The sequence below is a fragment of the Periplaneta americana genome, chromosome 1 (assembly GCF_040183065.1).
Source record: "Periplaneta americana isolate PAMFEO1 chromosome 1, P.americana_PAMFEO1_priV1, whole genome shotgun sequence".
Lineage (NCBI taxonomy): Eukaryota > Metazoa > Arthropoda > Insecta > Blattodea > Blattidae > Periplaneta > Periplaneta americana.
Genome location: NC_091117.1, coordinates 42,138,254 through 42,153,207, shown reverse-complemented (window position 1 = coordinate 42,153,207; position 14,954 = coordinate 42,138,254). Strand labels below are relative to the sequence as shown.

The 14,954-nt window shown below is 35.0% G+C and overlaps 1 protein-coding gene across 2 annotated transcripts; it reads right to left on the bottom strand.

Annotated features, from left to right (window-relative positions):
• Positions 1-708: 708 nt before the first annotated feature.
• On the bottom strand, positions 709-13,303 carry Polr2C (RNA polymerase III subunit RpII33). 2 transcript variants are annotated; one of them, XM_069819077.1, is made up of 6 exons: positions 13,234-13,303; positions 13,003-13,121; positions 12,468-12,639; positions 10,578-10,758; positions 6,409-6,618; positions 709-1,350 (listed from the first exon to the last, which is right to left on the bottom strand). In XM_069819077.1, the coding sequence occupies exons 2-6, from the start codon at positions 13,086-13,088 to the stop codon at positions 1,169-1,171; spliced, it is 831 nt and encodes a 276-aa protein (XP_069675178.1). In that variant the 5' UTR covers positions 13,089-13,121; positions 13,234-13,303; the 3' UTR covers positions 709-1,168. The 2 variants fall into 2 exon arrangements, with proteins under 2 accessions (XP_069675178.1, XP_069675170.1); XM_069819069.1 differs by having other exon boundaries at positions 13,203-13,287.
• Positions 13,304-14,954: the final 1,651 nt, after the last annotated feature.

The following is a 14,954-nucleotide window of genomic DNA, read 5'->3' as shown; positions in this document are numbered from 1 at the left end:
CGAGATGACAAATTGAATTTATTTGAATATTATTTACAATTAACGCTAATTATTATACTAACAGACCATAACCTTCTGCGACAGTATTGGATTTCCAGCCTCCGTGACGTTTCGCTAGTTGTCTTTCGATTGCATATCCGAGAATAATCGATACTTGTGCTTTCATATTGCTACAATGGTGTTTTCTGATTGGTGGAACACCTGAACTTTAATGAATAGGCATACTTTAATGAGCTCCATTAAAGGGCTGCTACCAGGTGTATAATTACTACATTTCAGCATGGTCGAGCATAAAGAATTAAAATCTAAGATTCAGTAGTAGAGTACTAAGGGCAACGTTACTGAGAGGACTAGTATATAAATGAATTACACCACTTTACTACAGTTTCCATCTAGTTGTTTATCAGAAAAGAGGTACCTTGTGTTTCAGATTCAATCTACCAGTTTTTCAAGAAAGAAAAGTATAATTTCGACACCACATAATGTGTTCAAAATATTTTAAACGAAAACTAGAAAATTTACGACAGATTAACGACTTTTAAATGCAAGCAAATGTAAAACCTTAAATTCTCGTTATATCACTCTACCTCTCAACAGCTCTATTATAACCGTTTACAATAATAGAGTATGTTTAAGAATTCCAGTTTCAGTTCGATAGACTTGGGAAAGTAAATGTATATGGAATTTATGAAAACAGAATTCTAGAAATTTCTCTTTCAATTCTTTTACTATATTTTATTAAATATACATGAAATACACACAGAAGAGAAAGGTTCTAACTAGAAAAATATGCAATATCACGAAGTTACCATTTCTCTATGAATCTGAAATTTAAAAACTGAAAGAAAACCTGTAAGCCAAGAATGACTGCAGTAGTTTGTATCTTAAACTCATTCACAGAAAAAACAATACAGTTGTTTTAGCTGTTGTCATTACATAAGAAAAATTCTTCTATTGTAGTTAACTGATAAGAAATTAATCTTAAATACAATTTTCTAGTAAAAACGGGAAATTTCAAATAGGCGTACATTAGATGAAAATATTTTCCTTCACATCACTTTGGTCTGTTACATGACAAAAAAGACCCTTCAATCATTATTACACCATAACTGATCTTCATGTCTAACAGACTGAGTATGACATAATGTAAGAATTTGACCTGAATTAATTAACTAATTGTAAGTGCATCATGTTGTAGCTCGTGACTTAACTGAGTCTGCAAATTAGATAACTTATTTTTGAGAACAGCAACACCCATCATAACAATGTTCTCAGGGTGTAATGCTCCACAGCTTTCCACATTGAAGAAGAATTTATTTGGTTTCGCTTCCCACGTGTATGGAGCTTCATCTGTAACACACGAGAAATAGATAAACATATTTCTTCACTGCAAAGACGAAATAAAGCAAATTATTCTTTGTGCCAAGACTAAGAAACCCTAATTTACAACAACAACACACAGCTTTCAAAACCAATGACTCTAAAGATAACGAAGCCTTTGATTTCTTTTCATGAGTGCAAGAAAGACACGTGTAGGTGCCTTTTAAAAATAAATGCAACCACATTCACTACTGCTGTATGTAGTGTTAACTCTTTCATTAGTATTTCTTCCTTTCTTTACATTATAAATTTGCTTACATAGGAAAGGCAGCAACACTGTGACCATAAATAATCCTAAATAAGGGTTTTCTCATGGCACAGAAAATACAAAGTGTCTGAAAATGGTGTCCAATAAAAGAAAAATAAATATCAAGTAATATATTTATTATACAAATCTGGCTTTCAGGTAGTAGCTTCCTGTAAAACAGGTTTGAATAATTTCAAGGAAAAATTGTTCCGGAGCCGGGTATCGATCCCGGGATCCTTCGCTTAGTGTGCGAACGCTCTACTGACTGAGTTACCCCAGGAACTATACACGACACCATCACAATTTTTCCTTTTATATCCACACAACTCAAATGAGCTGACAAGACGCCAGAACTCAACTATGAGTGCACACAATACTGTGTGACTTAATTTATGGCTTTCTGTTAACATACCTCCAGTAACGAATGTATTATACAAATCTGGCTTTTAGGTAGTAGCTCCCTGTAAAGCAGGTTCGAACAATTTCAAGGAAAAATTCTTCCGGAGCTGGGTATCGATCTCAGGATCCTTCGCTTAGCGTGCGAACGCTCTACAGACTGAGCTACCCCAGGAACTATACACGACACCGTCACAATTCCTTGAAATTATTCAAACCTGCTTTACAGGGAGCTACTACCTGAAAGCCAGATTTTTATAATACATTCGTTACTGGAGGTACGTTAACAGAAAGCCACACATTAAGTCACACAGTATTGTGTGCACTCATAGTTGAGTTCTGGCGTCTTGTCAGCTCATTTGAGTTGTGTGGATATAAAAGGAAAAATTGTGACGGCGTCGTGTATAGTTCCTGGGGTAGCTCATTTGGTGGAGCGTTTGTGCGCTAAGCGAAGGATCCCGGGATCGATACCCGGCTCCGGAACAATTTTTTCCTTGAAATTATTCAAATCTGCTTTACAGGGAGCTACTACCTGAAAGCCAGATTTGTATAATACATTCGTTACTGGAGGTACGTTAACAGGAAGCCACACATTAAGTCACACAGTATTGTGTGCACTCATAGTTGAGTTCTGGCGTCTTGTCAGCTCATTTGAGTTGTGTGGATATAAAAGGAAAAATTGTGACAGTGTCGTGTATAGTTCCTGGAGTAGCTCAGTCGGTAGAGCGTTCGCGCGCTAAGCGAAGGATCCCGGGATCGATACCCGGCTCCGGAACAATTTTTCCTTGAAATTATTAAATATATTTATTGTAGTGAGAAACAGAACCCTTTTTATTTTAGCTGATTACTTAATGATACTCTACGAACTACTAATGATGGTGGAATTGGTGATAGTGGGATGGTATTTGATAAGGTGAGACAGAATTCACCATACAAGGGTTGACGCACAAGTAGGGACTCCTGATTTTCGCAAATGATTTTGCACGAATTTCTGCTAACCAAGTCAGAGAATAAACAGTTTTATAGGTCTAAATGAGACTCGTTCCCTAGACATGTTTTACAATCGCGTTTTATCGCGAATTTCGCTCGTTTTTCCAGCTTTTTTTTTTTTTTTTTGCAAATTTGGCGATTTTTTTTACGAATAGATCTACTGCCAAATCACGAAATTCTATTATTTTATTTTCGACAGTGAAACATTAAAAATAACGAAAATGGGTCTGTCTTTCATATTTTATCGAGTGGAAAGGATGGCTGTTCAGTTGTGTGTCATGCATGCATGATGCTTAGGTCCGTTACACATTAACACAATAAGAACAAATGTGTAATAGCACAAAATCGAGGAAAAGTTTGAAAAACGAGCAGAGCGATGCGAGTTTTTCAATTTCCGAGATTTTGTAATGCACTTCACAAACATGTATTGTATAGTATTTTTTTGCATGATGGTATATTTTGAAAATAACATTTTTTTAAAATCTTAATATACAGTACATACATTACACTATGAACAGCTGACTGAAGGTTAGCAGCCTGGCCAATGTGCAACCTTCACCATCAACTTCAATGTGAGGGAGTAAAAATGATTCAAGTACTGTACTTGTAATATTTCGTGTTCAATTAGACTAATTTTTATTTGTTTTTGTTAAGTGAAGTTTGAATTGTTTAAATAAAGCTGAGTACATTTCAAATGCAGTGATTTGTTTTGTACCCTATAATGTATATTAACACTGCCGTTTGCATATGAATTTTACATGCATTATTGTTGTTGTTTTTGTTTGTTGTTTTCTAATGCCAGGCGTTTGACAATAAAGTCATTTGACCTCTTGCACTCCATTATTTTTCAAAGATATTATCATGACCAGCCACTGAAGCACAGATTTTGAGGTGTTCCGAATCCATTTCTTGGTTTGAGTTGCACAAGGGGCAGTTAGGGGACTGATATATTCCAATTCTATGCAGGTGTTTGGCCAAACAATCATGGCCTGTTGCCAATCTAAATGCAGCTACAGACGATTTTCGTGGTAAATCGGGAATTAACTGTGGATTATGATGCAGACAGTTTCATTTTTTCCCTTGAGATTGTGTTATCAAATTTTGTTTGTTGAAGTCTAAGTATGTAGACTTAATAAATCTTTTCACAAAGTAATACGTAGATCTAGTAACAGGTCTGTAAGTAGCAGTGGTGCCCTTCTTTGCTAAAGCATCCGCATTCTCATTTGCCAAGATTCCACAATGGGATGGTATCCATTGGAATACAATTCTTTTATTGAGTGATATTATTTGAGAGAGCATTGCAGAATTGTAGCATACACAGAAGGCAGTGGTTTTCATTACAACTCTAGAACAGTTATTTGTAATATTTCAACATATCTAGGTTGACAACTCTGAATTCAGTAAAATCAATTTTCAACTGTGGCAGCCATTTGCTGTAATGACGAGAAACACACTACCATACAAAAAAGATATTTACCACATTTTCAGCAAGAATACCCAAAATGAAGACAAAGCAATAATGTATTCTGATAATTCGGCGGCCAAGCAGCCTTTCATAGTGTGCAAATGAACACAGACCTAATGTTTTTGATATGCAAGTGACACTTCACCATTTAGTGTGTAACTGGCCTTTAAAAATCAGGGAAGCTTACTGGGGAATGATTGTTTTATTACGAAGTTTTTAAAAATGATTGGCATGTTTAAATTCAAACTTTTTCTTCATTATTTTCATATTTAAATAACGACTTTTTCACGAATTACAGTAGTTTTATTTACAGGTTTTGATGCATTTTATTCACTTTGTTGTAGTGTCCCTAGACATGTCATGGCAACTATTTTTTACAGATGGTATCACGAGATGTCATATGCCATATGGCATCCATAGTACAGTATGTGATCGCATCACTAGATGGCAGTGTGACATTATTTATTAATAATGGAGAAAAATTCGTTCTGGCGCTGGAGATCGAACTCAGAACCTCCAGCTCTACGCACTGGGTTATGCCAAGGCTCAATCCACAGCAACGAGTCAAACTCTCGAACTCTACTTTGGTTTTTTCCCCTTTTTGGCCTACTCCATGTTCGACATATTATGTCATCATACATGACTGCACTTATATGAATGACTTGGGTGGCCAGGAACCAACAGTTATGTACTGTTAAACGGCTAATCTATGTGATGAATATTATTAATTTTGTATCCTACAGAATTATCGGTTGTGGTTATAATTTACTAATAACAGAGAAAAAGAATTAATAAACTTTTGAGATTTTCAAGTCATGAGGCATGTAAATGAATGTATGTGAGCGCAGATTATTAATGAAACAATTGTCTTTAGAGACAATTCATATTAGGTACCCTCCACAAAACTGGCTTCATTTATACACCGACAGATCCTTGATCTCCAGACAACAAGGTGCCGGTGCAGGTGTTACGTGCTGTCTCTTCCCACTGTATAGATCTCTTGGATATGGAACAACAAGTTTTGATGGAGAAATCATTGCAATAAGTGAATGTCTCAGGAATCTTCTATGCCACATCAATAAATTTAAGAATGCAGTTATATTGTCAGACTCCAAAGCAGCTATTCTATCAATAGTCTCTAAACACACACATTCATCTCAAACAGCAGAAATAACTAAAATGCTCTCTCAATTAATATCACTCAATAAAATAATTGTATTCCAATGGATACCATCCCATTGTGGAATCCTGGGAAACGAGAATGTGGATGCATTAGCAAAGAAGGGCACCACTGCTACTTACAGACCTGTTACTAAATCTACGTATTACTCTGTGAAAAGATTTATTAAATCTACATACTTAGACTTCAACAAACAAAATTTGATAACACAACCTCAAAGGAAAAAATGGAACTCTGCATCATAATCCACAATTAATTCCCGATTCACCACGAAAATCGTCTGCAGCTGCATTTAGATTGGCCACAGGCCATGATTGTTTGGCCAAACACCTGCATAGAATTGGAATATATCAGTCCCCTAACTGCCCCTTGTGCAGCTCAAACCGAGAAATGGATTCGGAACACCTCAAAATCTGTGCTTCAGTGGCTGACCATGATAATATCTTTGAAAAATATTGGAGTGCAAGAGGTCAAATGACTTTATTGTCAAACGCCTGGCATTAGAAAACAACAACAACATGTACATGATTACAACGACATTGCCTAACTGAAGACAGATTTGGGATTAAATGTGTTCCCGTTTTTTTTTACCATGTTTCTAACTCACTATGGAATTATCTGTTTGAAAGTTTCCTATTAGATTCATCCCACATTTGAATACCAATAAATCCGAACATGTAAAACCCATTAACGGGTGTTACATTACATTACACTAGTTGTCAGAATAAGGTACTATGATGAAAAACTTACGTTGTGAATCATCTTCCAATTCGGTGTACTCGCTTTTAGGCCACTCATCTGGTTTTGGGTATAGAGTATGCCTCATTGAATTGTCAGGATCATATTCGAAACACACACCAGCTGTTGGATTCCATTTTGCATGTTCTTTTCCAAAACCTTTCTTTGCATATGCCCTCAATTTCAACTCCTGTCCTTTTCGAAGCTTAATTATCAGGATTTCTGGAAACAGTACAGAAATTCTGTTAGAATATCTTTGAACTGAAATGGAATGGAATGACTTTTGCTTGACACATTAACATGTTTCATTCCAAATTAATATAATTATATTCTGTCCTTGTCGAAACTTAATTATCAGAATTTCTGGAAACGGTTATAAAAATTCTGTTAGAATACCTTTGAACTGAGACAGAATGACTTTTACTTGACACATTAACATGTTTCATTTCAAATTATTATATTAATTATAATCTTGTGACTTTCATTTCTCTTTCAATACATATACATATCATTAACCAATTTATATAGAAATCTTAAGCCTACACTACACAGCTAGACATAAAGCTATACCAGTTTACAGAATAAATATTTGTAAAAATAAATGAATAATAGTAATAACAACAACAACAACAACAACAATAATAATTATTTCCTCTGATTGAGGTTCTGGCTGATACGTACATCTATTATCAGGCAGTATGTCTCACTTGACGATACGCGTCAGAGGAAGAATAATTGTTTGTATGCATCTGAAGTCTGACTAGTGTAATATGTAGCTAGTCGGTGATGTATGCAATGAAGGGGGAAAGCAACTGGCCACCCTACCCCATTATCTCCTTGGCGAGATGAGACCGAGGATTCGTCATAGATTATCTGGCATTTGCCTTATGGTTGTGGAAAACCTCGGATAAAACTCAACCTAGTAATATTTCTGCTGTTGCATTTTCACTGTTCATGTGAATTAGATGAATTGAGGGGCGTTTTCACAAAACTCGTTATCTACATTTTTTTCGATTTTGAGGTTTTAGTGTATTCTTATGGTTTTGGGTCAGGAGAATCCAATGGTGCTATCAGAATTAAGCTAAAGTTGGTAAGTATATCAGTAAATTGATCTTGAAATAAAAGAGATTTTTCAAAACTCGGTATCTACAGTTGTGTATATTACAAAAGAGCTCTCTTGAAAAAAACAAGATTATGTAGATAACGAGTTTTGTGAAAATGTCCTTCAATTAGACACATCCTTTCTCTCGTGTTTTAACTACATTATATTATAAGCTACATGTATAATGATGATACATGACACTTCACAATGAAACTTTTTTTTGATAGAGAAACATCGGGAATTTAAGACAGAAACACATATTGCATTTATTGATTTCAAGAAAGCTTTTTATCATGTAAACCGCAACAAACTTATAGAAATACTAGTATGTGATAATATTCCACAACAAATAATTGGAAATATTTTTAACCTATATATAGAAAGCAACTTTCATTTCTGTCAAAATTGATAAAAAAATGTCTGATTGGTTGGAAATTTTTACCAGTGTCAAAAAAGGATATCCTCTCTCACCCCTCTTATTCAATATTTATATGAACGCAATAGTACGGGAATTTAGAAACTCAAGACATGGTCATATAAATACTATAAATCGAAATTTGTGTCTGGACGTACTGACTTTTGCAGATGATTTGGTTTTGCTAGCCACTTCAGAAGATGATTTACAATCATCAGTCTATAGTTTAAAATTAATAGCTGATAAATATCGCATGGAAATATCCACGGAAAAAAAAACAAAAATAATGGCATTCTGCGGCAAAGAACCTGTACGAAACAAAGTTTGTATAAATGGTAACATTTTAGAAAGGGTTAATGAATTCAATTATCTTGGTTTCAAGCTTTCCTTTCTACCTCATCTAGATATCTCACAAAAAATTTTAAATTCAATAAATCTGCAGGCATTATCAACAGTATAATGAAACCTTCTTTAGTCTCGTCTGTACAAGACCGTAGCAAGACCTGTCCTTTGTTATGGCAGTGAAGTTTGGACCTTACGAAAAAGTGAGAAAAAGAAGTTTATGCGTCTAACAGCAGGATACACTAAATGGGATCATAAAAGAAATGAAGACATCCTACAAGAACTGGGAGTGGAACCTGTACTGCAGTATATTCATCAATATCAAGACAACTGGCTTCACCATGTCAAGCGTATGCCTAGAACAAGGATTCCTCGAGCGATCTTGAACTACAGACCAACAGGGAAAAAGATCACTGGGTCGCCCTGTGAAGAGATGGGGGGGAAAACTTTTGGTAATTTGCTAGAAGACGGGTAAAATCCAACATGGCTGACGAAAACTACCAAAAACGTTCTGCCAACTATGAAGTCCAAATGTCACCAAACATCGCAAAATCAAAGATGAAAAATGGAATATATATTTGTATTTTTAAAGAAGAACAAGCCCTCCAAAAAATGAAAATATATTTAATTTTTCGCCTTTGATTTATTTGGCGTTTCCTGGCATTAGAACTTCATAGTTGGTAGTACTTTTCTTGCAGTTTTCGTCCGCACTTTACCCCCAAAAATCACTAAAACACAAAACAAAACAATAATTTATCACTTTATCAAATAAAATTCAATTCTCATTGACGTCTTCATCGACAAACACTTCACTTCCAGTATATGACACAGGCTTTAAGGCAATCTAAGCAACAAAGAGCTAAACCAACACTTTGTCGTACAGTCAACTTTGCATAAATAAACCACGTCTTTACACTAAATGAAATTCTCTTCAAACACTTATTACACCTTAACATCTACAGAATATTCAGTAAATAATTCCTTTAAAACACAGAAAAAGTTTTCTCAACATTCCACACAATCCTTATTCACCAGCGAAAGAAGTAAACCAAAATCGACACAAAATTTAATGTATAATTTCAGAACACGGATTTCTTCCTTTCCCTCTTACTTCAAAATTCCAACCTTGTGCACACAAAATAAATTATTGCCACAGAAAAGTGCCTTTTCGTAAGCATGATGATGCGCATTCGACAAATGCAGACAAATCTATAATGTAACACCACTCACGTCAAACAACTGACGTCATTATCCATTCAAAATTAATGAAAATTCTAGAATAAATTACAACTATAACCAGTCAAATCGAAAGAAAATCACAAAAATCATAAAATGACAAACTTTCAATAGCTTTAGCCATCAGACACAACATAACACCACTCAAGTCAAACAACCAAGAACAACTGATAACGTCATTATCCATTCAAAATTAACGAAAATTCTAGAACAAATGACAACTATAACCAATCAAATTAAAAGAAAATCACGACGACACCTAGTATAAAAAAACTAGAACTAACATGTAAAAGTCACTAAAGGATCACTAACATTTAACTCTGAAATAAAAATTTGGTAAGACTTACTATATTTAACCAAGTGCCCGTCTTCTATCAAATTACCAAACTTTTGCAGGCCGGAACAGTCCTTTTAGGACTATCATCTTTTAGGAAGATGATGATGACATGTATAATTTCTACCGTCATGTTTTAACTGCTTGTGTAAAGAAATGTAGCATATTTGCTGTCATGTTCTAACCTCTTTTATAAACTGTGTTGCAGCAGACTGAAATGTAGCATTATTATTGCTATGTTTAACTGTTCATGTGAACTACAGTAACACTGTTTTGGCTGCTCTACATAACTACTTATATTCTCTAGCATTTCTACTGCTGTTTTAATTATTCATGTCAACATACAGTGTTTTTGCTACAGTGTTTTGATTTCTCACGTAAAGTAATGTATTACCTGAACATTCTGTTTCTGGAATGGCAGTTACTTGTACTAATACACAACACACTACTGTTATGTCACCTGTCCAGTACGATCACTCTTACTCTAGGCATAGTAGACTATTTCTTTCTCTTTCCCATAGAGAACAACAAAGATTGCAGCACCGCTGTTTACATTCCATACAAAATGGTCACCTATTAGCACAACTTTTGTCATAATAAGACTTCTTGTGTAAACTAAATATAGCAATATATATATCTGGAGGTACTAGATTTCAACCAATCAAGAGAATATGAATGTGTTTTCCTATAACCCAAGAAATTTTGTTTGGTAAGTGATTTCTTCCAATTAAACTGTACTTTTACACACATACCATCTGTCTCCCCATATTCACTGGCTTCGTCTTCTCTGTGTCTTGAGGTAACAGGTACAACTCGAGGGTCACTTGATTTCAAATCAGCTGTTGTCACATGTCGCGTCTGATCATCTGTACATTTAACATCCAGTGTGAACTCAACGCTACAATCAGGACAGAAATCGGCACACGTGCAATCCTGAAACATTGCAAATTAACTCATAAATAAATACAAACAAAATGAATATGATGTTACAACAGCACGACTTTGTAATGGTAATCTGATTATTGATAATAAATAAAGCGCGGATTTATATGCACCATAAGCTATAAATGACATTACTATATTTGGGTAGGTGTGGTGTACATTATGGTTTAGGGTGTGGTTTGCAACTTTACGAAGTTCAAATCTACCAGTCTTTATCTTTATTACCTAAAGAAGGCAAATAGTCACTTAGTGCAAGTTACCTTTACAGCAGTTATCAAGGGACACTGCACTTACATTTGTATTGTCTTCTTTAAAAAGACTTCTGTGATTGAATATAATATGAATTGCTTCCCACACCATGCCTAAATATCTAGGAATATCTGATATCAGACGCATATAGTGACCTGGTTTAATATACATATGAAGTAACAGTACTGCTTTATAGTACATATAAATCCGTGCTCTGATTTAATAAATACTTTCAAATCTATAGAACTTTAAATAACAGTACACAGTTAGTAAAAAGTGAATGGATATCTAATCTTAAAAAGCCAAGAAATAACTTCGTATAAAAAGTCAGTCACGAATTTGACACATGCTTTCTCTTCCATGTTATGCATTCCACTGCAGCTGGTACCAGCGTTTTTGGCGTGTGTCATAGAATAAAGTGCCCAGTTTGTGAGCATGTTGCTAGTGCAGCTGAGAATGGTACCACTTCCTATACACGACACATCAGCCATTTGTCAAACACAAATGTCAGACTGACTACAGTAAAGGTAAAACACTAGCATTTAACGTTCCCTTTACTTATTTCACACGCCAAAAGTGGTGACGCAGACTGTACCTCTGTTATATTCTAAATGATGTTACAGTTTACAGATTATTTTCTTGAACTATTATTCGAAAGATATGACAAATAAAATCATTTAAGGGGTTTCATACAGTATGGTTGCACATTTACAAAATATTAAATAACTTGACCACTTCATGTATTTTCTTCAAATTTTGCACACTTATTCTACATGATTTTAGCTTCAATTTCACATATAATACATCTAGTAACCATGGATATGTTTGAAAGTTTGAATTTTTCAAGAAAATAAAAAATATTGTGTCTTACAAAAAACATGATTTAACCTAAACTGAGAAAATAATAGCTATTTAGTTTTTTTCCCCTTAAATCTGAGCACCACCTATGAGCTTGCAGCACAATGTCTGAACTGCAATGCACCAAACGCTACCTGCAATGAAGATTATCTACTCCAATATAATACCGGTACCTTGAAGGACAATGTATCTCGTTTGATTCTGGGATGCAAGACAGTGAATATAGGAGCTCCAGATGGTTGATTTATTTTATTTTATTGTATTTTATTGGGTTATTTTGCGACGCTGTATCAACATCTAGGTTATTTAGCGTCTGAATGAAATGAAGGTGATAATGACGGTGAAATGAGTCCGGGGTCCAGCACCGAAAGTTACCCAGAATTTGCTAGTATTGGGTTGAGGGAAAACCCCGGAAATAATCTCAACCAGGTAACTTGCCCCGACCGGGATTCGAGCCCGGGCCACCTGGTTTCGCGGCCAGACGCGCTGACCATTACTCCACAGGTGTGGACCAGATGGTTGAACTTTAACAATCAAACATATGAATTAAGTTTAATAATAAGTAGAGTCTAGAATATAAGTATTTTTCATACCCTGGTGTACTGGATTCTATCCACCACTTCATCCGAGGTTAGTGGTATAAGTCCAATGCGATGTGCTAGAAACTCATCACTTAAAACTGTAGAGTTTGCTTCAAGCTGAACCCAGTCTATTGCCATTGTAGGTGTTTCTGCAATAAATACTCTTCTCATACTATTAGCAACGCTGAAAACAAATGTAAATCCTGTTTAATGTGTTGTCCACTTATTCTATGAGAAATGTCATCACGAACTTATACTTCAAAAAGTATTTAGTTTTTATTTTTCCATTCATTAGTAAAGTTTAGAATACTATACTGTAATCACCTCAACCTGCATTCAACTTCGTGTACATGTCAATTCTGGCCACCTAATGAACTTACTGGACTGAAGTTTTACTTAGTTACTAACAAATGGCTTTTAAGTGACAGGAAGAGAGATTTCCCTCCTGTAAAAATGCTACTACTTTTCAAACATTGACAACATTAAAGGAAGATATCCGTGTTCTGAAATGTATCCTATATTGGTTAGGCATGAATTATTTACTGACCTTAAATCGGTATCTTCGACCTGAAACTTTACATTTTCTTCAGTCAGATCTGTTATATGAACGGATGGTTGATTCGCGTAAGGCATGGTTTGCGTGTGTAACGAAAGTAGATTTCAGCGCTGAAAATAAAATTACAAATTAGAAAAAAATATTGTGGGGTGTTCTGGGGATAACTATTAGTAGATTTTTGTGTTCATTACGTCAATATTCCCGTAAAAACGGTAAACTAACACTTTCACGATCCCTTTTCTGATGGCGAAACTGCAACTGATGCAGAATAGCCAACTTATGGTAACTAAGTAAGCAGCCGACGAATTTATACCAACATGCGCGTATTGCACTAGAATGAGATTTTGTATAGCAGGGAGGGGGGGGTAGGGGGGGTTAGTATGCGCCTAGATCATGACTATACTTATGCCAGAGCTCTGCTTATGCTGTGAATACGGTAGCAAACCACAGTATATCGTTTATATAAAATTTATAGAATATGTAGGTAAAAAACTAAACGGATTTAGTTTGACAAACTCGATGTTACCTAAAAAAAAAACCTGTATACTTTACCGTATTATATTTTGCTTTTAGCGAATTTTTATGATTTAGTTATTTTTAAGAATAAAGTTGGTGATCCTGTAGAGGATGTTGTTGTTGATAAATTTGGTAGCGATATTGTGAGAAAATGAAGTATTTTATATTTTATATAGTATGTGTTTGTACCACCCATTTTATTTATAAAAAAAATTAGTAAGCACTTGGTAAATCGCAACATCGTTATTTATAATGTACAATGACCTGTCTGTATGATTCATTTTTCTACAGCACTGTTTGTCATGTTTGTAAGGTTAGAGCTGATGGAAACGAAAAACTGAAAAGATGTGGTGGCTGTAAAATGATTTTATATTGTGGTCCACAGCATCAAAAAGAGCACTGGCCACACCATAAAGCATTATGCAAGTGTATTCAGTCAATAACAGCGAGCAATAAATGGCAACACTTACTTCAAGAAGCAAACAAAGAACCATCTGAAGACTGGTGTAAAATTCGATCAAATTTAATGCTGTTAGTACAGTTAAAGGCGAATTGTAAATTGACACAATCAGAGCAACAAATGTTCATGTTTCCCAGAGTGTGTGAAGTATGCCGAGAAGTAGAACATGAAAAGCTCAAAGAATGTCAAAGTTGTTACTGTGTTTCTTATTGTACCAAAGGGCACCAGGAACAGGATTTAGCGAGGCATAGTATATCATGTTCATGGTTAAAATTATGTTTTCATATTGACATCTATTTTCTTCAAGTGAGCAATCCTTATCCTGCATTTAATGTTACAGTTAGAAACGAGTATGAGGACTTACCATGTGACATTGATTCATTCATATGTGCTAATATGAAAGACTCAAACGACACGTCGACGTGGAATCAGAATATTAAAATGGCGTTACTTTCTGAGATTTTAACATGCCCATTGACATTTCTTTACGTACTAGAAATTTTGAAAACTGCAGCTAAAGAGAAAATGGTGATGCATGTGGTAGGAGCAGGAGCATTTGAATGTCTGTTTATGCAAAAGTGGGAAATTATATTGCACTATTTGCCAAAGTTAACATATCTTGATATTGTGTTTATAGGGCCAGAAATTGAACAAAACTTACAAGAACGTTGTGTATTATGTGTAGACTGCGAGGAAAAGGGGAAAAATTTAAGGACACATTTTCAGTTTGGTAAGCTGTATCATCAGTATTTTGTTTCTAATTCATTTATAAAACCAGACATCATCATAGCTTATAACTGTGGTCTACACGAATATGAAGGTTCTCAGAATGATACATGGACAGAATCCATACCATTTTTGGTGAAATTTGAACAAACTCCTCTAGTTTTAACCTCATACACTGTGTCTGAGGCCCATAAGGATATCGCAAGGATTATGGATTACAGAAAAGATTCTGTTGAGATTT

Excerpts from the sequence above, each read along its gene's own strand:
- Polr2C (XM_069819077.1), bottom strand. The coding sequence starts at position 13,088 with ATGCCTTACGCGAATCAACCATCCGTTCATATAACAGATCTGACTGAA. Across the intron at positions 10,759-12,467 it reads ATAGAATCCAGTACACCAGG|GATTGCACGTGTGCCGATTT; the intron begins GTATGAAAAATA and ends GCAATGTTTCAG. Across the intron at positions 6,619-10,577 it reads TGAATATGGGGAGACAGATG|AAATCCTGATAATTAAGCTT; the intron begins GTATGTGTGTAA and ends TACTGTTTCCAG.